The sequence below is a fragment of the Rana temporaria genome, chromosome 6 (genome assembly GCF_905171775.1).
Source record: "Rana temporaria chromosome 6, aRanTem1.1, whole genome shotgun sequence".
NCBI lineage: Eukaryota > Metazoa > Chordata > Amphibia > Anura > Ranidae > Rana > Rana temporaria.
In genome coordinates, this window is record NC_053494.1 from 29,769,253 (window position 1) to 29,791,864 (window position 22,612).

General features: G+C 45.2%; 2 protein-coding genes across 3 annotated transcripts in view; both read left to right on the top strand.

Moving 5' to 3' along the window:
* The window catches only part of ANKS3 (ankyrin repeat and sterile alpha motif domain containing 3), a 32,640-nt gene extending 29,216 nt beyond the window's left edge, over positions 1-3,424 (top strand). Inside the window, exon 17 of one of the 2 annotated variants that reach the window (XM_040356560.1) lies at positions 2,992-3,424. The gene's annotated coding sequence lies outside the window, so the exon portion shown is untranslated. The remainder of the gene's footprint in view (positions 1-2,991) is intronic. The other variant, XM_040356559.1, reaches the window with a different exon arrangement.
* A 7,045-nt stretch (positions 3,425-10,469) lies between these two features.
* LOC120943326 (E3 ubiquitin-protein ligase TRIM39-like) lies at positions 10,470-19,348 on the top strand. Its single transcript, XM_040356561.1, has 2 exons — positions 10,470-10,571; positions 17,664-19,348. The coding sequence occupies exon 2, from the start codon at positions 17,665-17,667 to the stop codon at positions 19,273-19,275; it is 1,611 nt and encodes a 536-aa protein (XP_040212495.1). The 5' UTR covers positions 10,470-10,571; position 17,664; the 3' UTR covers positions 19,276-19,348.
* The last annotated feature ends 3,264 nt before the right edge of the window (positions 19,349-22,612 follow it).

Genomic DNA, 22,612 nt, shown 5'->3' on the forward strand with positions numbered 1-22,612 from the left:
TCCAGAGGCGTACTAGGGGGGTTTGGGGGCTTACCACACACTGGGGGGGGTGTCAGACTGGCAACAAGGGGGGGCTACTCTGAACGGGGGGATCTGCATTGAAGGGGTGGATACACTGAAGGGGGGGTCTGCACTGAAGGGGGGTCTGTGTAACATGCAGGGGGTCCATAGCTGCAGGGTTCTGTGTAATGTAAAGGGTTCCATAGGTGCAGGGTGCTGTGTAATGTAAAGGGTTCCATGGGTGCAGGGTGCTGTGTAATGTAAAGGGGTTCAGTGATGCAGGGTGCTGTGTAATGTAAAGGGATCCTCTTTACACCAGGGGGCGAGGGGGTGAAGATGGGGGGGGGGGGGGGGGTGCCACAGGATTAGCTTGCACAGAGCGCCTGAACACCTAAGGCTGGCCCTGTTTGTGGTTGGTAGTTTTAAAGGGAACTGTAATGTGCATGGTCAACCTAACTCTTCAGACACCTCCTAGAAGTAGCCTACAGGACCTGAAGACAGTGATAATGTATTGATTACTCAATGGTCTGGTTATCGGTTTAGCCCTCGTTCACATTGACTGCAGCTTTGAAATTGTGCGACTTCATCTGAAATTGCATCACTTTCAAAGCCGCATGTCAGTGTAACTTCATGCAAAGATGTCTATGCAAGTTGCACCTGAAATCGCCAAAAGTAGTGCAGGAACTACTTTTTCAAATCGGTGCGGCACTGCAAGGTCAGCATAGCACTGATTTGAATGGAGCGATTGTCGGCAATAGACTGCAGTTTGTCATGCGATTTGACCTGTCAAATCTTCATGAACTGTTGCTCCCATGTGAATGGGTGCATAAGGAAACTCTCACAGTAGAATGCAACAGGGCACCTCTAATGTAATGGGTTTTCTTATATAGAATGACTTTGGGTCTTGTGCAATAAGATGTCTAGAGGAACGTTATAATAATAATAATAATATTATTATTATTATTAATAAGAAAACATTCCATCCCTCCAAAGCTAATATCCATTTGTGGTAGATGTAGGAGAGTTAAAGTGACAGTTCTATCTCTGGGACTTTACTGGTGAGATCGCTGGGTCTGTATACATACTGCAGCCATTATGAGGGCTCCCACCTGCTTTCTGGAATTTGTATTGTATATTATGGAGGATGTAATAGTAGCTGATGGACCCCCCCAAAGTTGATCAAGAATAGAGATAAGTGGGGCATAGATGGATGGAAATTTGTCCAGTTCAGCAGGGGCCAAACAAATTTTTGATTTGTGTGGCCCTTCCTGTTTAACAGAAGTCAACCTAAGTTAGATTGACTTCTATGGAACATGCTGGAAAACATTTGTCGATCAGTAGCTGCAGCCGCCGATTAGTGTATTCTGACAGCAGTAGGAGCCACTGTCGGAATACAATGTCCAGGTGGATGTGATTCCTCCATCCACCTCAGTTTGTGGATGGAGAAATCTGGCTGAGCAAAAAAAAAAAAAAAAAAACGAACCATCTATGCCCAGCTTTAGGTAGGGGAACTGGCTTTTTACGCCATAACTGTAGTATGCCTGACTCTTTAACTGAAAAAAACAAAATGAACGTAGTTTTTTATTTATTTATTTTCCCCTTTTTGAAGCCTTGCATTCCTTCCTCCCTCCTTCCAGGGAGCTCCATTATTGGGAACACAGGGCCAGATTCTCGTACATCCGCGTAAAATTGTGCGGGCGTAACGTATCTGATTTACGTTATGCCTCCGCAACTTACACGGGCAAGTGCTGTATTCTCAAAGCACTTGCTCCGTAAGTTGCGGCGGCAAGTGTAAATCGGTAGGCGTAAGCCCGCCTAATTCAAATTTGGATCAGGGGGCGTGTTTTATGTAAATTTACTGTGACCCGACGTGATTGACCTTTTTTTCCCGAACGGCGCATGCGCCGTCCGTGGAATTTCCCAGTGTGCATTGCTCCAAAGTACGCCGCAAGGACGTCATTGGTTTCGACGTGAACGTAAATGACGTCCAGCCCCATTCACGGACGACTTACACAAACGACGTAACTTTTTCAAATTTCGACGCGGGAACGACGGCCATACTTAACATTGTTACGCCGCACTTACGCCACCATATAGCAGGGGCAGCTATACGCCGGGAAAAGCCTAACGTAAACGGCGTAACTTTACTTCATCAGCCGTGCGTACGTTCGGGAATTCGCGTATCTACCTAATTTGCATACTCAACGCGGAATTTGATGGAAGCGCCACCTAGCGGCCAGCTTAAATATGCACTTACGATACGACGGTGTAACACAGTTACGCCTGTCGGATCTAAGCGAAATCTATGCGTAACTGATTCTAAGAATCGGGCGCATAGATACGACCGCGCAACTTAGAGATACGACGGCGTATCTCGTTTAAGAATCTGGCCCACAGTTATGCTAATTGGCACATTTGCATTGCAAGTCCTCTTTTCAGATCCCCACCATTCCCTATTATGTAGACACCATGTTTAAGGCTGGGTTCACACTATTGAAAATTGGATGGGGGTTTCACCACATCCAATTCACATGTCAGGAGCCTGTGCCCGGCTCTCTATGGAGCCGGTTCACACACCTCCAGAGCGAATTGCACAGGAGTTCTGTGCTTCTTCGGGTCTTTTTTTTTTTTTTTTTTATTATTCTTATTAATATGCCCCTTGGTTTCATTAGACACAAAAGACCGTGGTTATCTTGTAGCCAAGAAGAGGCAGTGTTATTCGTAATTTATTACAGAAGAAATTTTAGTCCGGAGTTGTACTTATTTTTTTAGGTAGTTCAAATATTATTTTAATGTACTGTAACCACCAGCAACCATTCAAGGTTATTTTTTTTTTTTTTTTTATCCACTCAGGCTAGTTAGGAGACAGATTTTGGCTGCTACACTTCTACACTTTGCACTTTATCATTGTGTTTTGCACTGTTTGAATAAACTCTTTCAGATATTTTATAGATGCTCCTTAATAAATACATTTCTTCCTCCATCTTCCAGGGGCCATTCTTACTATACCTCAGACGATGGGTGATGTTTTCCACCCCGAAGATGACAGACCCCAGGGCACGGTGCCCACAGTAGCCCTGACCCTGCTCTCCTCAGCTTGGCGGGCCAACTGGAACTGGGCACCTCTTGGTCCTTGGGTTGATGATGTTGGACTGCAACTCATGGTGATAATCTACTGAAATGTAAGGAAGAAGACGCAGCAGTGAAGGCCAACAATCTTGATGCTTGTTGATGGAAGAGACCGGGATGGTCTACAAGACTGTTTGTTTTATTGGAAAGTCTGACAAGCCTGACTGAGCATTTGGTTGCTGGATAATCCTCATTCTGCAAGTGGCAGATTTTTAAGTGATACAGCATTTCTTTTGGGGACTTTTTTTTTTTTTTTCTATTTTTATCAGATCTCTGTTTCTGATAAAGACACTTGATGATTAGTAGTCAAATATTGAAGGGTGACAAATAAGCCCAGGTATGTACACCCCCCCCCCCCGTCTGTTCCCTTTCTTGCAACTCAAAGCCAATCTACAGCTTTGTTACAACTTTTAAAAGTTAATTTGGGCTAAGCTGCCCCATCAAACTATTAACTTTACTAATACATGTGACTGCTGTATAAACTGGTTGTAGAATCGGCTATGTACGGTATGCAGTGCTGTGTTCTAGCAGCAGAGGGGAAGTCCCCATACCGCAGCTGGAACACAGCGCTGTATATAGTATATAGCTGATGCTACATACAGTTTAATATTTTTTTTAATGTTATACTTGCCTACTCTGTGCGGTGGATTTGCACAGAATCGTGCCCCAAGGGCCAGATAAAGGCAAGCAAAGGGCCGCAGTTTGGAGACCACTGTCCTACAGGGATAGCTCTAATCGCGTGGGCAGGATGAGAGCTGCTGGCTTGTAGCGTGGAGTTACCTGCATAGGACTTATGATAAGTCACGGTATTAACTATTCCTGTGCTGTAATCCCCCCTCCAGATTAACATCTACATAATTGATGCCAACCTCCTGGCCCTCAAATGTAAAGTGTAGATTGAGTTCATTGGACTTCAAATCACTGAATCTGCTCTCTAGTTCCTCTCCAAACAAGCAGGAGATCATTGATATAGCATCCAGATTTTTAATGGGCTGCCTTAACACAAATTAACATGCATTGCCACACCACACAAATGTAAATGGGCCCTAAAGGATCCGTGGGACCACATGGTACACCCGAATATCCACACTATCCAATATTTACACCACTCACCTTAATGAACTACATAGCCGTCCCCTCACTACACCAGATTCATTCAGGCTATTGCGTAGACTCTGGGATTTGTGGATAATCTTCTACAAACTGTAAATGTATCACAAGTGTCACATCCTACTGGACACTTGCATTCTCTGTTCATTGTGTTTGCGTACTGAAAATGTCTAATAAACCTTTACTAAAAAAAAATGCATTCTGCAGTTTCTTTCATTCATAACTGCATTAAATGGGGTATTTCAATATCTGGCAGTTGTTTAGCTTTGAAGATTTTCAGATCTTCCCCAAAGAACAGGTGGTGGGAGATTTGCTCACCTATTGGAGACTGTTGCACCCACTGGGACCCATGAGGGGGCCTGGATTGGCATATTGTTTCCTGTCCTGCCCGAATGACAGGCAAGTTTTTTTTTTTTTTTTTCCCCCAACTCCAGTCCGGGTTATATATAGAATGTATAAAAAATTAATAAAGTAGGGGGTGTTGCTGAAAAATAAGTGTACAAAATAACCCTGTAAGTGGGGACTGCATTCAGATTGCTGTGGCTTGGACATGGCTGAGTCAGGAGTCGGATGCATAGTGCACAAGCTCCAGGCACTCCATCAGCTACAGATTGACCCCTCTATATGGCTTGAATAAGCGGCATGATTCCAGCTAAACAGCAGGACAATAAAACCTCCCGTAAGGCAGCGAAAATAAGTTATACTTGTAAGCCGACTTATATACCTTCATAGAATCATATTTCGGGAACAGTGTACCAGCTTACCGTAATATAATGTTAGAGTTCTTCAACACCCACACAGATTTCTAAATGACCGTATTTGCAAACATTTGTACCTTTTTTGTCTATTCTCTTTAACATCTGCATCAGAGGATCTCAGAGTCAAATCTTCATCACTGAAGCGTCTTCTACATCTTCACTTTACTGAAGGAATCTCATCAGCACCCGTTTCCAAGAGAGCAATGCCACCAGCTCTCTTCTAACAGGAGTGTCCCAGTTTATTTTTCGCAGGTGTGCGTTAGACTGGCTATGAGAGAGGTTGTAGGCCCATAGACCTTTTTTCTAGCAGGCGTGTTTCGGACCGGCTATAAGGAGAGGTTGGAGGCCGGTAGACTTTTCTCGCAGGCATGTGTTGGAACGGCTATAAGGGGAGGTTGGAGGCCGGTAGACTTTTCTCGCAGGCATGTGTTGGAACGGCTATAAGGGGAGGTTGGAGGCCGGTAGACTTTTCTCGCAGGCATGTGTTGGAACGGCTATAAGGGGAGGTTGGATGCCGGTAGACCTTTCAAACCGATGAGACCATTCTCATCGGTTTGACTGATCGTGTGTACGCGGCATTAGACATTTATTCACAGTGAGTGAATGGAGTGACAGGAGAGTGAAAAGGAAGGTAAGTGGACATGTTTCTTCCTACATGGTGAAGTCACAGAAAAACTTTAGAGCGGAACTTCACTCTGTCAATCAACATTGATTATTTTTAATCCTTTTGCTACTAAATACATAGGATGATATATTATATTCACTTGTTTTGAAACTTTTTTTTTTATGGTTTTCTCAGTTACTATTTGGTTTCTAGGCCTAGGCAAATGTCATCATACATCCCAGGAGTCTTCAGGAAGGAGGAGGGGTTTTCTCAGCTAAGCACCGCCTCCTCACTATGCGTTATACAGATGGATTCCGGGAGATAAATGCTACATGAATCATCTACCCTTTTGCAAGATTGCCACAGCCAGAAATGCTAGGGGGTGTTATTCAATGTGATTTCTCTAAAAAAAATAAAGCACAGAGTCAGAGACATGGGGGGGATGGGGGAATTTGCTTTGAATAATAGAAATTAATTAAACAGCATTTGTGGTGCTCAGATACTCAGATTGCTTCCATTAATTTTAAAGTTACCTTGTTTCTTTCTTAAAATGGTACATTTGATGTTTTCCATTGTGAATAAAAAATGGGTGTATGAGATTTACAAATCATTGTATTCTGTTTTCCTGTAGATTTGACACAGCATTCCAACTTTTTCTGGATTTGAGGTTGTAGTAGGACCCTGGAAATGAAGAATTGCTGGTTGTTATTAAGGAGCAGACGGCTGCCACGTCCTTAACAACCATGACTCATCTGCCATCAGTGGGATTCCCTGCTGACAGCAGAATGTAAACAAACAATACCAGCAAATTCCATACCAGACCCTTATCCAGGAAATGGGGGGTGGGGCAAGTGAGTGCCCCGCCCCACATCCTGAACAATACCATGCCCTCAACATGGGGGGGTTCTTTGGGGCAGGGGTGTACCCCCCACAAAGCACCTTGTCCCTCTGTTGACAAGGGCCTCTTCTACATACCCTTGGAGTTGGTTGTGGTAGTATGCGAACAGGGGGCCAGATTCACAGAAGAGATACGACGGCGTATCTCCTGATACGCCGTCGTATCTCTGGGTTCCGGCCGTCCTAACTATGCGACTGATTCATAAAATCAGTTACGCATTGATAGCCATAAGATCCGACAGGTGTAATTGAATTACACCGTCGGATCTTAAGGATGCATTTCTAGGCCGGCCGCTAGGTGGCGAGGCCATTGCGGTCGGCGTAGAATATGCAAATGACTAGTTATGGCGATTCCCGAACGTCCGCGCTGCCCTTCGATCTAACTTTACGTCGTTTCCGTCGAGTTACGACGCGTAAAATTAGGGCTGAGCCCTAGGTGTTCTAAGCCATGTTAAGTATGGCCGTCGTTCCCGCGTCGAAATTGAAAAAATCACGTTTGCGTAAGTCGTCTGTGAATGGCGATGGATGCCATTTACGTTAATGTCTAAACAAATGACGTCCGTGCGACGTCATTTAGCGCAATGCACGTCGGGTAATTTATCCGACGGAGCATGCGCAGTACGTTCGGCGCGGGAACGCGCCTAATTTAAATGGTGCCCACCCCATTTGAATTAGGCGGCTTTGCGCCGAACGGATTCACGTTACACCGCCGCAAGTTTACTGGTAAGAGTTTTGAGAATCAGGCACTTACGCTGTAAACCTGCGGCGGTGTAACGTAAATGGGATACGTTACGCCGCCGTGGAGTAACGTAATTCTATGTGAATCTGGCCCAGGGAGCTTATCAGAATATGGAAGCCCCCTTTAAAAAAAAGGGGCCCCCATATCCATCCCCCCTCCCTAAACGTGAATGAGTATGGGGTGCATTGTACCCCTACTCATTTACCCCCCCAAAAAAATCACAAATAAAAACGCAAACACAGTTTTGGACAGTTAATGTGTCTTTTCATATTAATAAAGTTGTGTTGGGTTCATTCCATTGTGAATAAATCAGCTTTACTTTTGCACCACCATTTTTGAATCATACTGTATGTATGTGTGTGTGTGTGTAATATATATATATATATATATATATATATCAGCCCTCAAATTTTCCCCCTCGCATTTCGTGAGTGGAATTTGAGGGCTGGCGAGGAAGGGCTGACTAGTAGCGGGGGGCGGCGAGCCCCGCCGGCAGGTGGGTTGAATGGGAGTCCTTCTCCCAGCTATTGTGGAGGGTAAGAGAGAGGAGAGAGCGCAGGGAACATCACTAGCTGTTTTCATTTCAATTGCGTGTTCCCCGCACTCACTGTCACATACAGCCCCACCTCCTGGTCCCGGGACTTTGATAGACAGATCACCCGTCCAATCCAAAGGATGTGCGACGTGTATCAAAGTTCCCCGGCCAGGGGGCAGGACTATATGTGATGGCGAGCGACGGGAACACAGCAATTGAAATGAAAGCTGTTCCAGCGGTGTTCCTCAGCGCTCTAATCATCCGGCCGGCAATCCTCTTCCTCCCCTCTGTTCCCCTGCACAGGCAGGCTGCACGGCGGACCCAGGCAGGCTGCATTGTTGGGCACAAATTAAGCAACATTGATGGACACAGGTAGGCTGCACTGATGGGCACATATGAAGCAACATTGATGGACACAGGTAGGCTGCACTGATGGGCACAGATAAAGTTGTAATATTTATTTTTATAACTTAATTCTGTATAAAACATTTAGGCTGGATTCACACGCTGTGATTGGCCGGAGCGGCGATGACATCACTCCCGCGGACCCCACGCATTTGCAAAAACACGGCATTAACCCCGATAATACCATTCACAAAAACGGCACACTCAGCGCGCCGTTGTCTACAGCGCGCATGCGCCGTAGACAGAGCTGCCCGTTTTTGTGAAAATATCTCCTTAACCGTGTAGGTGGACGCCCACTAACACACAGGTCCTTTCTCTATCTGCAACGTAGAGAGTGTCCTGACTCTCCTGCTCGCCTTCTCAAGGGAGGGGGCGAGCATGACACTCCACACCAGGGAGAAAGCCTTGCATTACTGTGTGTAGTTACAGACAGAAGAACAGGAAGTGAGGATATGCAATGTCCAACTGGACCTCGCCCCTGTTTTGGAGGGAATGTGGAGAGCGAGCTACAAATGGACAGTGGCAGCCTGTCCATTAGGGGCGTCCCCCCACTATCCACGGCCGCCACCCCATGCTCTATCCACGGCTGCTATTTTGACAGAACACCGCCACCCCCTATTCATGCATCCGGCCCCTTTCAGGACGCCAGGCACCTGATTAAAGCCATAGGCTCTAATAGACTTCAAAATAGGGTGGGCCCGTGGCGCAGAGCATTGCGCCAGGAATCCAACCAGATGTTACAACAGCAAATGAATATTCGCTATGGAAACACCGATCCTCGATCCGGACAATCAGTAGCAGGTTTGAGACACGTTTTCCGATTGGCTAAAAAGAGAAAAGTCTCAATTGGCCGCCGAAACGGAGGCAAAAAAAAAGAAAGCCACCGCCATGCCCATGGAGAGCAGGGGAAGGGAAAACCGTCGCCACCACTGAGCAAGGAAAGCCGCCGGTGAAGTTCTGGAGAAACACTGCCCACCATAGATGGGGTAAATGCACCAGACCAGAGGCGGCTGATGCTCAAAATTGTTTGGGGGGGCGCAAACAAACTGAAAAAAACATCAATTGCCGCCACTGTGCCCATTAAACACGGCCAATATGCCCATAAAATGCAGCCAGTTTGTCCCCTCAAATGCAGCCAGTTTGTCCCCTCAAATGCAGCCAGTTTGTGCTCCCAAATGCAGCCAGTTTGTGCCACCAATTTCCGCCAGTTTGTGCCACCAAATGCATCCAGTTTGTGCCACCAATTTCCGCCAGTTTGTGCCCCCAAATGCATCCAGTTTGTGCCCCCAAATGCATCCAGTTTGTGCCACCAATTTCCGCCAGTTTGTGCCACCAATTTCCGCCAGTTTGTGCCCCCAAATGCAGCCAGTTTGTGCCCCCAAAAGCAGACAGTTTCCGCCCAGCCCAGCACTTACCTCCCTCGGGACAGCGCCGTCCTCTCCACGCTCCCTTGATGTCTTCTCCCGCCCTCGATGTCACTTCAGCCAATCAGGTAACCGGTAACCAGACCCGGTGCACCTGATTGGCTGAGAGGCAGGGAAGTGTTAGGGAAGCGATTTCCTAACACAGCACTGTTTAACCAGGGAAAGCACAGCCTGTGCGCCCACTGATTAACCATTTGGAAGCCGATTAGAGCCCACAGGCACAGGCTCTAATCGGGAAGCCAATTAGAGCATCTCGCTCTAATCAGGCACTTCCAAAACACACCTACCGCTGTTATTCAGATGGCCGGCGCTCAACAGGGAGGAGCCAGACATCTGAATAGTGGGCGGCATAGGCAAGAATACATAGCTTCATGCAATGCATGAAGCTATGTATTGTTGATTGATAGATGCAGGAGGAGAGAGGGGGTGGCGCTCCTGTACCCACTATGGACGCACTGCCACTGCACCAGGGGCACCCAAACCAACCGGGGGGTGTTACTATTTGCTGCCCCCCCCCCAAAAAAAAAGTACCACTGGATCCCACGAGTATGACATATACTTATCATTGTCCAAGCTGAATCAATGCAACTATGCAAACATCCATATCTAAACTTCAGCTTAAAAAAAAAGGTAATTTTCTTGTGTAAATCTTTGTGAATTGAGCCAGATACCTTGGACTGGGAGGGATCCACTGTTGGAATAAATGCCATTCTATCTAGTTTGTGTCCAGGACACACAGAGAACAGATCTCCTCCATTGTTTGGTCTTGTAGCAGAGGGTCTGGCAGGGATCCTATAAAAGTCCAGTTCTGGATTTACTCCCAACTCCTTTCTTCCATTTTTCCAGACCTTTGATCCTCCGTCCACTCCGGGTTTTCCTCCGCTCCCTTTTAGCCAATGTAGACTCACCTGGACCCAGTCAGAGCTCTGCATCCTGGGGAGCACACAGGTCTGGTGTGTTGGAGATTAAGGTTGGTGAATACGGCAGAGCTGTGTATGTGGAGTAGGCTGGGGTGTAGTAAGAGCCGAGACATGGCCAGGTTTTGTTGAAGTTGTATTTGTTTTCCTATGAAGCATCATACGGCACCTAAAAATAATCTCTAAATACCCCAAGTCACTGATGTCACCCCAGATGTTTTGGAACTACATTTCCCATGATGCTCATGCACTCTGCAGTGTAGTGGAGCATCATGTGAAATGTAGTTCCAAAACATCTGGGGTGCCAAGGTTTTCCATTGCTGCCCTGCTGTTTGCCAAGGCATTCCTGAACTGGTATCTATATACCAAGATGCTCACCCCAGGGAGCAATAGGGCTCTTCTACATTAGGGGGGGGGGTGTAAAAACAGGCAGCTGAGCCTCAGTTTTATCCCTCCACTGGAATCCTTACATGACTACACATGCCATGGCGGCAGACATTCTAAGGCCCCTTTCAGACGGACGGCAGTTTTGCCGCAATTAAAAGCATGTACATTTTCAGTGAAATTCAAGGCTCTGGGCACTGCGATTAGCTGCATTTGTACATTGCGATTACGTGCGGTTACATGCGGCTGCGTTTAGCTGCGGTAGACATTTCCATAGCAACCCCCCTTTTTTTTTTTTTTTTTTTTTTTTAATTGATGTGCTTCCTGTTGGTTTTTTTTTTTTTTCTCACACTGCTATCTGCAGTTGACACAAAAGACTGCGGTTAAGTGCATATAGCTGCGCTAAATCGCACCTGGACGCATTCAATTCTATTTTTTCTATTCGCACCAAACGGCATGCAACGAAATCGCAGCTAAACGTTGTGTGTGTGAACGGGGCCATAGGAAAGCATTTTGTGCTTTTAGCTGCAGTAGAAAACTAGAAAATCCGCAGCTAAAAGCCCCATTTTATCCGTCCGTGTGAAAGGGGCCTTACTCAAGCTGCAGAGCTTGACAGGTAGCACTGGCTATCAAACTCCCCCATTGAGATCAATGGAGCCATACTGGAACTAGTTTTGACACAACTCCACAATGTAAAACTTCCATTAGGCAATAAAAAACACAAAACAAACAGTGGTTAGGTGATAGCAGTAGTACCTCCTGAATGCCTGCCAGTTGCTGCACCCTCTAAAAAAAGCAATTCACAATGGATCACTTTTTAGAGGGTTGTATTACCACCAGTCTGAAAGAGTCGGTACAATGTTTTAATTTTTTTTTTTTTTCCTAAATAGCTTCCTTTACCTTAGTGCTGTCCTCCTTCACTTACCTCATCCTTCCATTTTGCTTTTAAATGTCCTTATTTCTTCTGAGAAATCCTCACTTCCTGTTCTTCTGTCTGTAACTCCACACAGTAATGCAAGGCTTTCTCCCTGGTGTGGAGTGTCGTGCTCGACCCCTCCCTTGGACTACAGGAGAGTCAGGACGCTCTCTACGTTGCAAGTAGAGAAAGGAGCTGTGTGTTAGTGGGTGTCCTGACTCTCCTGTAGTCCAAGGGAGGGGGCGAGCATGACACTCCACACCAGGGAGAAAGCCTCGCATTACTGTGTGGAGTTACAGACAGAAGAACAGGAAGTGAGGATTTCTCAGAAGAAATAAGGACATTTAAAAGCAAAATAGAAGGATGAGGTAAGTGAAGGAGGACTGCACTAAGGTAAAGGAAGCTATTTAGGGGAAAACAAATTGTACCTTTTTAAAGCCCACTACCAAACCCCATCTCCGTCTATATTTCTGATCACAACCTCAATAGACTAGGGAACTTTATTTTTCTTACAAACAAATGAAGTCTAAAGCTAACCATAACATTAGCAGAAGTTGGCCAAAGGGTGGCGCTAAAGAGCTGAAAAAACACATCGTTTTGTGTTTGTTGGCTGACAATTGTGTGCCGTTTGTATGCAACACAAGTTCATGGCCAATGCCCCTCGGACAAAAGTCCTACACTTTGTCCGATGAAAATCTGATCGTGTGTGTGTGAGGCTTAACAGACGTACAGACCTCGGCACAGTCATTTTAATAAAATTGTAATCTTCCATTACATATCCTTTTCTACACCCATCCAACCTTCCAGAAGAACTTCAGGAGTAGAAGTATGGCTGACCATATACCATGCAATCTGACTGTACAATCTCTTTATAGATCTGCTATGAATTATGTAGTGCAAGGGCCTGCTCAATATGTTCAATACAAAGTGCATAATTTTTTTTTTGCTGAGCAGAAACCTAGATCTTTCCCCAGTCAAAGCACCTCATCCACAGTTAGTAAGCACTCCCTAGGCACACAGTTAACCCTTTGATCGAAGCTGATAACCCTCTTTCCTTTCAGTGTCATTAGTGCAGTGACAGTGTATATTGTTGGCACTGATTACTGTATTCGTGTCACTGGTTCCCAAAGAGTGTCAGAGTCCGCCTTGTCCACCGCAATGTTGCAGTCCCGCTAAAAATTGCTGAAATTTTTTTTCCATAAATCTATCCCACAGTTTGTAGACATGACAACTTTTGCACAAACCAATCAATATATGCTTATTGTATTTTTTTTTTTTTTTTTTTTTTACAAAAATATGTAGCAGAATACATTTGACTAAACTGATGAAGAAATTCCATTTTTTTTATTTTTATTTTGTTTATAGCGTTAGACCCCCCCAACAAAAAAAAACCTGCAGAGGTGATCAAATACCACCAAAATATCTATTGTGGGGGGAAAAAAATTGCATACATTTTTTATCTGGAAGCCACGACCGTGCAATTGTCAGTTAAAGTAATTCAGTGCTGGATTGAAAAAAAACATGGCCTGGAAGGGGGGGTAAAACCTTCTGGGGCTGAAGTTGTTAACCACTTTGGCCCCGGAGGCTTTGGCTGCCAAATGACCGGGCCATTTTTTTTGCAATTCGGCACTGCGTCGCTTTAACTGACAATTGCACGGTCGTGCGATGTGGCTCCCAAATAAAATTCTTTCCCCCCCCCCCCCCCACAAATAGAGCTTTCTTTTGGTGGTATTTGATCACCTCTGTGGTTATTATTTTTTAAGTTGGAAGAAAAACAATATTTGTTTACTTTTTGCTATAATAAATATCCCCCAAAAAGTAAATATAAAAAAAAAGTTTTCCTCAGTTTAGGCAGATATGTATTCTTCTACTTATTTTTGGTAAAAAAAATTGATTGGTTTGCGCAAAAGTTATAGCGTCTACATAATGGGGGATAGTTTTATGGCATTTTTATTAATATTTTTTTTACTAGTAATGGTGGCAATCTTTTTTTTTTTTTTTTTTTTTTTCGCGTCCTAGGGAGTAATTCTAACTGTGGGGGGGCTGGGCTACCTGTGACGCAACACTGATCACTGCTCCCAATGACAGGGAGCAGAAGATCAATGTCCTGTCACTAGGCAGAACAGGGAAATGCCTTGTTTACACAGGCATCCCCCAGTTCTGCAGCTCCGTGACACGATCGCGGGTAGGGTTGCCACCTCATCCCTTTAAACCCGAACACATATGAATTACACAGGTTCTGAGGCTAATTTAATGCAGGAAAGGCACTAAGTGAGTTTAATTACCACCTTAATCAGCCACAGAACCTGTGTAATTCATATGTGTTCGGGTTTAAAGGGATGAGGTGGCAACCCTAAACGCGGGACACCGGCCTGACATTGAGTCCGCGGGCACTGTCATGGAGCTCGCAATAGAGGCACGGCGCAAAATTCAAGTATCTCTATCTCTATATATCTCTATCTATATTTCTATATCTATATATCTCTATCTATATTTCTATATCTATATATCTCTATCTATGAAGCGGTTAAAGCAGTGGGGTGAACTTATCAAAGCTGGAGCAGACAAAATCTGAGGCAGCTGTGCATAGCAAACAATCAGCTTCTATTTTCAACTTGTTCAGTTTAGCCCTGGTTCACACTGGGTACGATTTGGAACGATTTGAGATGCAATTTGACATGTCAAATCGCATCTCAAATCGGCGGCAATTGTCGGCAATGGCACTGTCCTAATCAGTGCGATGCCGCATCTGCGATTTCAAAAAGTAGTTCCTGTACTACTGTTTGCGATTTCCGGCCGCGATTAACATTAAATTGCGGCCAAAATCGTGGTAAAATCGCGGCGATTTCGCGCAAACATCACGCATTTTACCGCGATTTTGAATTCGCAGCAGTGTGAACCTAGGCTGAAACATGGAAGCTGATTGGTTGCCATACACAGGTGTTCCAGATTTGGATGTATACGAATCTCCAAGTGGCTGTAGTAACGAATGTCAATGAATCCAAAAACAAAAGTTGTAAATGAAATTATTGAATGCATTAATTTCATTCAGATGGTGTCGCATGATGCGATGTCAGTTCAGGCTCATGGGGGGGGGGGGGGGGGGAATTCTCTTTGATATACGAGTGCTTTGGATTACATGCATTCTTCTAGAATGAATTAGGCTGGTAATCCAAGGTACCACTGTATATGAAATGAATGCCGAAGATGCAAACTAATTATGAAAATCAACCTGTTCAACATAACGAATCTGATGAAACAAAATTCTTTAATGAACAAATGTATTTGAACTGAAAATTTCTAATAGTGCAGACCACTTTATAGACTATATGCCCATATTGGGGGGGGGGCCTCCCCCCCCAAACCAAACCCCTCAGTGCATCCCCCATCATAGACCCTTCAGTGCAGACTGAAAGCCTGACCTAAATTCCCCTCCCACACATATTGTCACCCAGCATACCTCCAGGTGCAGAACCTCAGCACCCCCCTCCAAGTACAGCATCCTCAATCAAGACAACCCCTTTCTTTCCCTTCCCAAGTACAGAATCTTCATCAGACCCCCCCCCCCCCACATCTCCCCAAGTATAGAATCCTCATTAACCGCTTCCGGACCGCCCACTGCATATTTACTGCAGCAGGGCGGCCCGGCTGCACGAAACAATGTACCTGTATGTTGTTGTTTGTTCAGAGTCTGGGGCGCATGCGCGGGCAGCAACCTGCTCCTGATGTGATTGGACACTGCAGGAGCCAATCAGCAGGTCCTGCAGATGCGATTTCCACAGGAACCTGCTCATCATTGACCGGAGAGGGAGAATAGCGGTCTGCCTATGTAAACAAGGCAGACCACAGTTCTGTCAGAGAGGAAGATGGAGTACTTGTGTTTTTTCTTTTTTTTTTTTCTCTCTTCTCTTCTCTTCTCCTTCTTTTTTTTTTTTTTTTTTTCTCTTTCTCCTTACAGTTAGGAAGCACACTAAACCCTTTGATCACCCCTGATGTTAACCCCTTCCCTGCCAGCGTCATTAGTACAGTGACAATACAAAATTGTCTGCCTTTTTTTTTTTTTTTTTGTTTATAGCACAGAGCAGGGGCGGACTGACCATTGAGTCACTCGGGCACTGCCCGAGGGCCCCATGCCACTAGGGGGCCCCATCAGGGTTGCCAGGCTCAGTAAAACCAGGGACAGTATGTAAAAATCTGTGTGTTTTTTTTAGATCTGTCCCTGATATTTCCGAAACTGACATGCTTTTAATGTGAATATCCCAAGATTTTAGCTGCCCTGCCTCTGCACTGCCTCCTGGTGTGGTGGTCATCTGTAAGCCAGAGGGGCCCCATAATCTTCTATTGCCCGGGGGCCCCATGAGTTGTCAGTCCGCCCCTGGCACAGAGCTATAAACCGCGGAGGTGATCAAAAACCACCAAAAGAAAGTTCTAGTTTTGGGGACATCTATTTTATTTGGGTACAGCATCGGACGACTGTGCAATTGTCAGTTAAAGCAACAAGGTCCCATATTGCAAATAATGGCCCGGTCTTGAAGGGGGTGAAACCTTCTTGGGCTTAAGTGGTTGAAGACATTCCAGCCCCTCCCAAATACAGAATCCTCATTAAAGACACTCAATTACCCCCTTCCAAAATGCAAAATTGTTATTGGCGGCTCCTACCCCATTCCCAAATAGAGAATCCTTGGTACACATACCCATGGTCAGAGTAATTCCTCGTACACAAGGCTGGACTTTCCGAGGGGGGGGGGGGGGGGGGAGTCGCAGGCTTTTTTTCTCAGAAAATCCGGCCGTGTGTAGCCTCCATCTGACTTTTTTTTTTTTTTTTTCTCGGAAGTCCGATGGACCTTAGATGGAGAACCTGTTCTCTTTCTTTCCGCCTGACTTCCGACGGACTCACGGCGGACTTTTGCACTGTCAAGTCATGTAAGCAAAGAGGGAAAGAGACCACCTCCCACTCTGATCTCTGGCTGTTACAGAAGGTTAAAAGCTAACATTGCCCATAAAGGAGTAGAAATTTTAATGAATGTTGTATGAGACTGTATGGTCGTTCAATACTGGCATGGTTAATGTGCTTATTTTGGCTTCCAAATTCCACTATTTGATCCAAAAAAAGATGATCACGTTGGAACTATTTTCTCAGAACGCATTTCTAACCAATAGTTTAGGAAAATGTATGGTCGTAGTTTACTTATTCACCGATCCCTGTGAATGAACGACGTGGCTCTGTGGGAAAATTTTAAATGTGACAGGGCTGCACAGGGCCGGCCCTACCATGGGACCCGATGGTACCATTGTACCAGGCAGCACTTTCAGGGGGGCAGCAAATTTCCTGCCCACATGCCATCCCATTCCGCCAGCTCCACTCTCCACTCCACTGTGGGGCTAATTGCCGCCCGACCGCTCCTCCAGTTCCGCTCTCCGCTCCACTGTGGGGTTAATTGCTTGAATAGAGCCATAACGGGTCCTTTTTATACTCCTATACATGTAAACAACCATAACGGGTCCTCTTTATACTCCTATATACATGTATAGAGCCATGATAGGTCCACTTTGGTTATCATGATATAAAATAATGGATGTGGGGGCATTTTGGTGAACGTAATTTTTTTTATGGGGGGGGGGGCAGCATTTCATTCTTGGTACCAGGCAGCACAATGTCTTGGGCCGGCACTGGGGCTGCAGGGGAACCTCAATCCACTGTCACAGAGGGGGGGATGTTGGAGTATGTCACACCCTAAATAAAAGTATAACATGCTCTAATGGTGAACTTGTTGTCTAAGCTGTAAAGCCTTCACCCTCGTTGTGGAAACAGATTTTTAGTTTTTTGTTTCTTCCTCATTCTCAGAATGGCGTCGTCTGCTCTAGGAGACGAGCTGAGCTGCTCCATCTGCCTGAACCTTTATACGGTGCCGGTGTCGCTGAGATGTGGACACAACTTCTGCCGGGATTGTATTGCGACTGCTCTGGATACACAGGAGGGGTCCGGAGTTTATTCCTGTCCGGAGTGCAGAGAGGAGTATGTAGAGCGCCCTACTCTGGAGAAGAACAGGAAGCTGTGTAACATTGTGGACAACTTCAGATCTACACAACAAGAGGAGGAGAAAAGTGAGATCCTCTGTACGTATTGTGTGGATTCTCCAGCGGGAGCTCTTAAGACTTGTCTACATTGTGAGACTTCTATGTGTGATAAACACCTGACCGCCCACAACAAGACAGTGGACCATGTGCTGGTGGAGCCCACCTCGTCCTTCCTTGGTAAAAAATGCTCCATCCACAAGAAGCTTCTGGAGTATTACTGCTCTTACGACGCTGTCTGTCTATGTGTGTCCTGCTGTCTGGTGGGAAAACACAAAGGACATGAAGTGGAACTTCTAGATGAGGCTTTGGAGAAGAAGAAAAAACAACTGAGAAGTATTCTAGAAAACATTACTATGAAGAAAGATACAATTGAGATGAGAATTCAGAATTTACTGGAACGCAAGAGTAAAGCACAAGAAAAAGCAGATGACGAGAAGAAGAGGGTCACTGCCCTGTTTGAGGAGATCAGGAGACAGCTGGAGGTCCAGGAACAGAGAGTCCTGAGTGAGATCTCCAGGCAGGTAGAGGAGGTCTCACTGTCGATCAATGATCTCATAAAACAGTTGGAGATCCAGAATGAAGAACTGTCTAGGCAAGTTGGTCACATCGAGAATCTGTGCATCATGACTGACCCAATAACTGTCTTACAAGATCTTAAATCGGATACTGATGAAGTCCTTCAAGATCAGGAATTGGACACGGAACAGAATTTGAAGGAATCTTCAGCTTGTGATCTGGATGATTTTATGATTGCTCTTGCGTTGAACCGATCTATAACTGGTCTTATCACTGTTATGCAATTACAAACCAACTTCAATATACATTATGCAACAGATCTGCTATTGGATATAAAAACCGCCAATAAATTTGTAGTTTTATCTGATGACCTGAGAACAGCATCTGCTACTGAAACACAACAGATTAGACCACCATCACCACAGAGGTTTACATTATACAATCAGGTGATGAGTATAGAAAGTTTTTTGCATGGGAGGCATTACTGGGAAGTAGAGGTCGGAGACTGTGGGGATTGGGATGTGGGTTTTTGCTATCCCAGTATAAAGAGAGCTGGAGAGAAGTCTAGTATTGGGTATAATAACAAGTCCTGTCGTTTTGGCAAAAATGAAAACCAGTATTCTTGTACAAATGACTTTCGGAAACAGATGTTATCCCCAGAGTCTCCTGTGAAGAGACTGGGAATATATTTAGATTATGAAGGTGTCCGTATGTCGTACTATGAGCTGAGTGACTCCATCCGACACCTCCACACCTTCACCAGCGCCACCACCAAACTCGTAGAACCCCTCCATGCTGTCTTCTATCTGAGTAGGGGAGCCTGGGTAAAGCTGGTCTCTCCAGTGTTTTCTATAAAACCATAATTTTATTCCTTTCCATTTTTTCCTTTCCCTTTTCTCCCCTTCTTTTTCCTTTCCCCTTCCTCCCCTTCTTTTTCCTTTCTTTTTCCTTTGCCTTTCCTTTTTTCCTTTCCTTTTCTCCTCCTTTCTTTTTCCTTTCCTTTTCTCCTCCTTTCTTTTTCCTTTCCTTTTCTCCTCCTTTCTTTTTCCTTTCCTTTTCTCCTCCTTTCTTTTTCCTTTCCTTTTCTCCTCCTTTCTTTTTCCTTTTTTGCCTTTCCTTTTCTCCTTTCTTTTTCCTTTCCTTTTCTCCTCCTTTCTTTTTCCTTTCCTTTTCTCCTCCTTTCTTTTTCCTTTCCTTTTCTCCTCCTTTCTTTTTCCTTTTTTGCCTTTCCTTTTCTCCTTTCTTTTTCCTTTCCTTTTCTCCTCCTTTCTTTTTCCTTTCCTTTTCTCCTCCTTTCTTTTTCCTTTTTTGCCTTTCCTTTTCTCCCCCTTTTTTTTTTTTTCTATCTTGCCTTTCCTGCATTTTTCATGGCCTTTGGAAAAACGAATGCCCCTCTAGAGCATCTTCACTTTCTGGCAATATATAGTACATCCATAGAGCTGAAGTGGCTAATATGGCTGGTTAAACTTACTTGTAGTCCTGTCTTCTATACCTGCAGTGAGATAAGATCAGCAAGGCTCAGGCCCCATACACACGAGAGGATTTATCCGCAGATACGGTCCAGCGGACCGTATCCGCGGATAAATCCTCTCGAGGATTTCAGAAGATTTCTATGCGATGGCGTGTACACACCATCGCATTGAAATCCGCGCTGAAATCCTCTGCCGATGACGTGTCGCGCCGTCGCCGCTATTATGACGCGGCGACGGGCGCGACGCTGTCATATAAGGAATTCCACGCATGCGTCAAATCATTACGACGCGTGCGGGGAATCCCTTTGGACGGATGGATCCGGTGAGTCTGTACAGACGAGCGGATCCATCCGTTGGGATGGATTCCAGCAGATGGATTTGTTGAGCATGTCAGCAAATATCCATCTGCTGGAAATCCATCCCAGGGGAGATTTATCCGCGGATAAATATCCGACGGAGTGTACACACCATAGAATCTATCCGCAGAAACCCATTTGATGGGATTTATCTGCGGATAGATTCTATGGTGTGTATGGGGCCTCAGTCTTTGCGCAGCATTGGTAAGCAGAGGCTGAATATGCATTAATCAAATTAATTCCTCTCTGCACACCTGTCGGATAAAATACAATGAAGAGAACTTTCTTATATCTTTCTATTAGTCACAATGTAGCCACACCTCCACCCATAGAAAACCCTGCCCACTTCCATACAAGTCACTGGGAATGCAGCGACACATTCTTTCGCATTCTGGGTTGTGAGAACTTAAGGGGTTGTAAACCCTTGTTTGTTATTTAAAAAAAAAAAGTCATACTTGCCTCCACTGTGCAGTTCGTTTTGCACAGAGTGGCCCTGATCCTCCTCTTCTGGGGTCCCTCAGCAGCGCTGGTGGCTCCCCCCCCACCCACGTTGGAAAAGGCTCTCCTAAAGTGTACACTAGTGCGGGCGCGCTCCCGAGTCCTGCTTCTGTGTCCATTCACACAGAATGCAGGACTCGGCCCTGACCCACCCTTCCCCCTCGGTGCCCACGTCATTGGATTTGATTGACAGCAGCGGGAGCCAATGGCTGCGCTGTTTTCAATCTATCCAATCGGGACACCAGCTAGAGCTGGTCTGCTTTTTCCCAGCTGGAAAAAGATCAGGGAAGCACCGCAGAAGCTTTTTCATCTTAATGCATAGAATGTATTAAAGCGGTATTTCACCCTAAAAAACAAGTTTCTAGCATGCCATCAAGCATACTAGCGCGAGCTACAGTATGCCTTTCTTTTTTTTTTTTTGCGCCGTACTCAGTTTAATCCTGTAGTGAAGTTTCAGACTAAAGCGGGGGTTCACCCTAAAAAAAAAACAACCTTTTTTTTTTCTAGCATGCCATCAAGCATACTAGCGCGATCTACAGTACGCCTTTATTTTATTTTTTGGCGCCGTACTCAGTTTACTGCCGTAGTGAAGTTTCAGACTCCCCGCGGGGAATGGGCGTTCCTATGCAGAGGGAAGATGATTGACGGCCGGCTATGGCGCGTCACGCTTCCCGAAGATAGCCGAAATAGGACTTGCCTCTTCACGGCGCTATACAGCGCCTGCGCACAGACATTGAAGCTGACTGCGCAGGCGCCGTGAAGAGGCAAGTCCTATTTCGGCTATCTTCGGGAAGCGTGACGCGCCATAGCCGGCCGACAATCATCTTCCCTCTGCATAGGAACGCCCATTCCCCGCGGGGAGTCTGAAACTTCACTACGGCAGTAAACTGTGAGTACGGCGCCAAAAAATAAAATAAAGGCGTACTGTAGATCGCGCTAGTATGCTTGATGGCATGCTAGAAAAAAAAAAGGTTGTTTTTTTTTTTAGGGTGAACCCCCGCTTTAAGGTGAAAAACCAGGAGGGTTTACAACCCCGTTTAGGAGAGTGGTAGGAAACACTGGAGAGGTGAGACTTTTATTTTGGTATAGAGAGCTCCTCTTATAGGAGACTGAATTCTAGGATATGATGGTTTCTGTTGTTTCACTATTGATTTTTATTGGTTGATATTAGAGATAATCTGAAGACCTTTTTGGTTGTAATGAATGGAGTAGAGAAGGATTAGACCCTCTGTCAGGTTTTTATTGCTGTCTGTGTCCCCTCTGGAGCGATCCATCCTCTCTATTTGTTTTGGTGAAGATTGTCGCAGGGAGAGAAAGTGATGGGAAATCCAAAATGTTGTTTATAGATTAGAAATCTTCCAATGTGGATACCTGTACAGGTGACTGCGCATTTCCACTTAACGTTGGAGGTAATTCCTCACTTTCTATTAACAAGAATTTCATCCAATGGGATGCAGAACGCAAAAAATAAATAGTCACTTTTTTTTTTTCTTCTTTTTGAAGTTTAATCTGATTTTTATATTGCTTTATTTGCCGCCCCCCAACCTGTCCATTACAATTTAAAATAAAATCTTTCATTTGCATGACTTGGTCCCTGTGTTTTTGTATGCAATTCGGGCAGATAGCAAGGATGTCCTAGGTAACACCCACATATAAGTGGGGAGGAAAGGGTCATAATATCCTGTTCTGTCAAGAGCCATATAGGGATATGATTTCAATTTACAAATACCGTATTTATTGGGGTATAACGCGCACCCCTAAAGTTGCAGCGGAATTCTGTGGAAAAAAGTTTTTTTATAGTTAGTTTTGGTGTCTTGTGCGGCGGCCTAGTCGGGTCCGGCGTCCGTCTGTGGCTTCGGGTGTCCTCTTCGTCG

Coding starts and splice junctions, on each gene's coding strand:
- LOC120943326 (XM_040356561.1), top strand. CDS start 17,665: ATGGCGTCGTCTGCTCTAGGAGACGAGCTGAGCTGCTCCATCTGCCTG.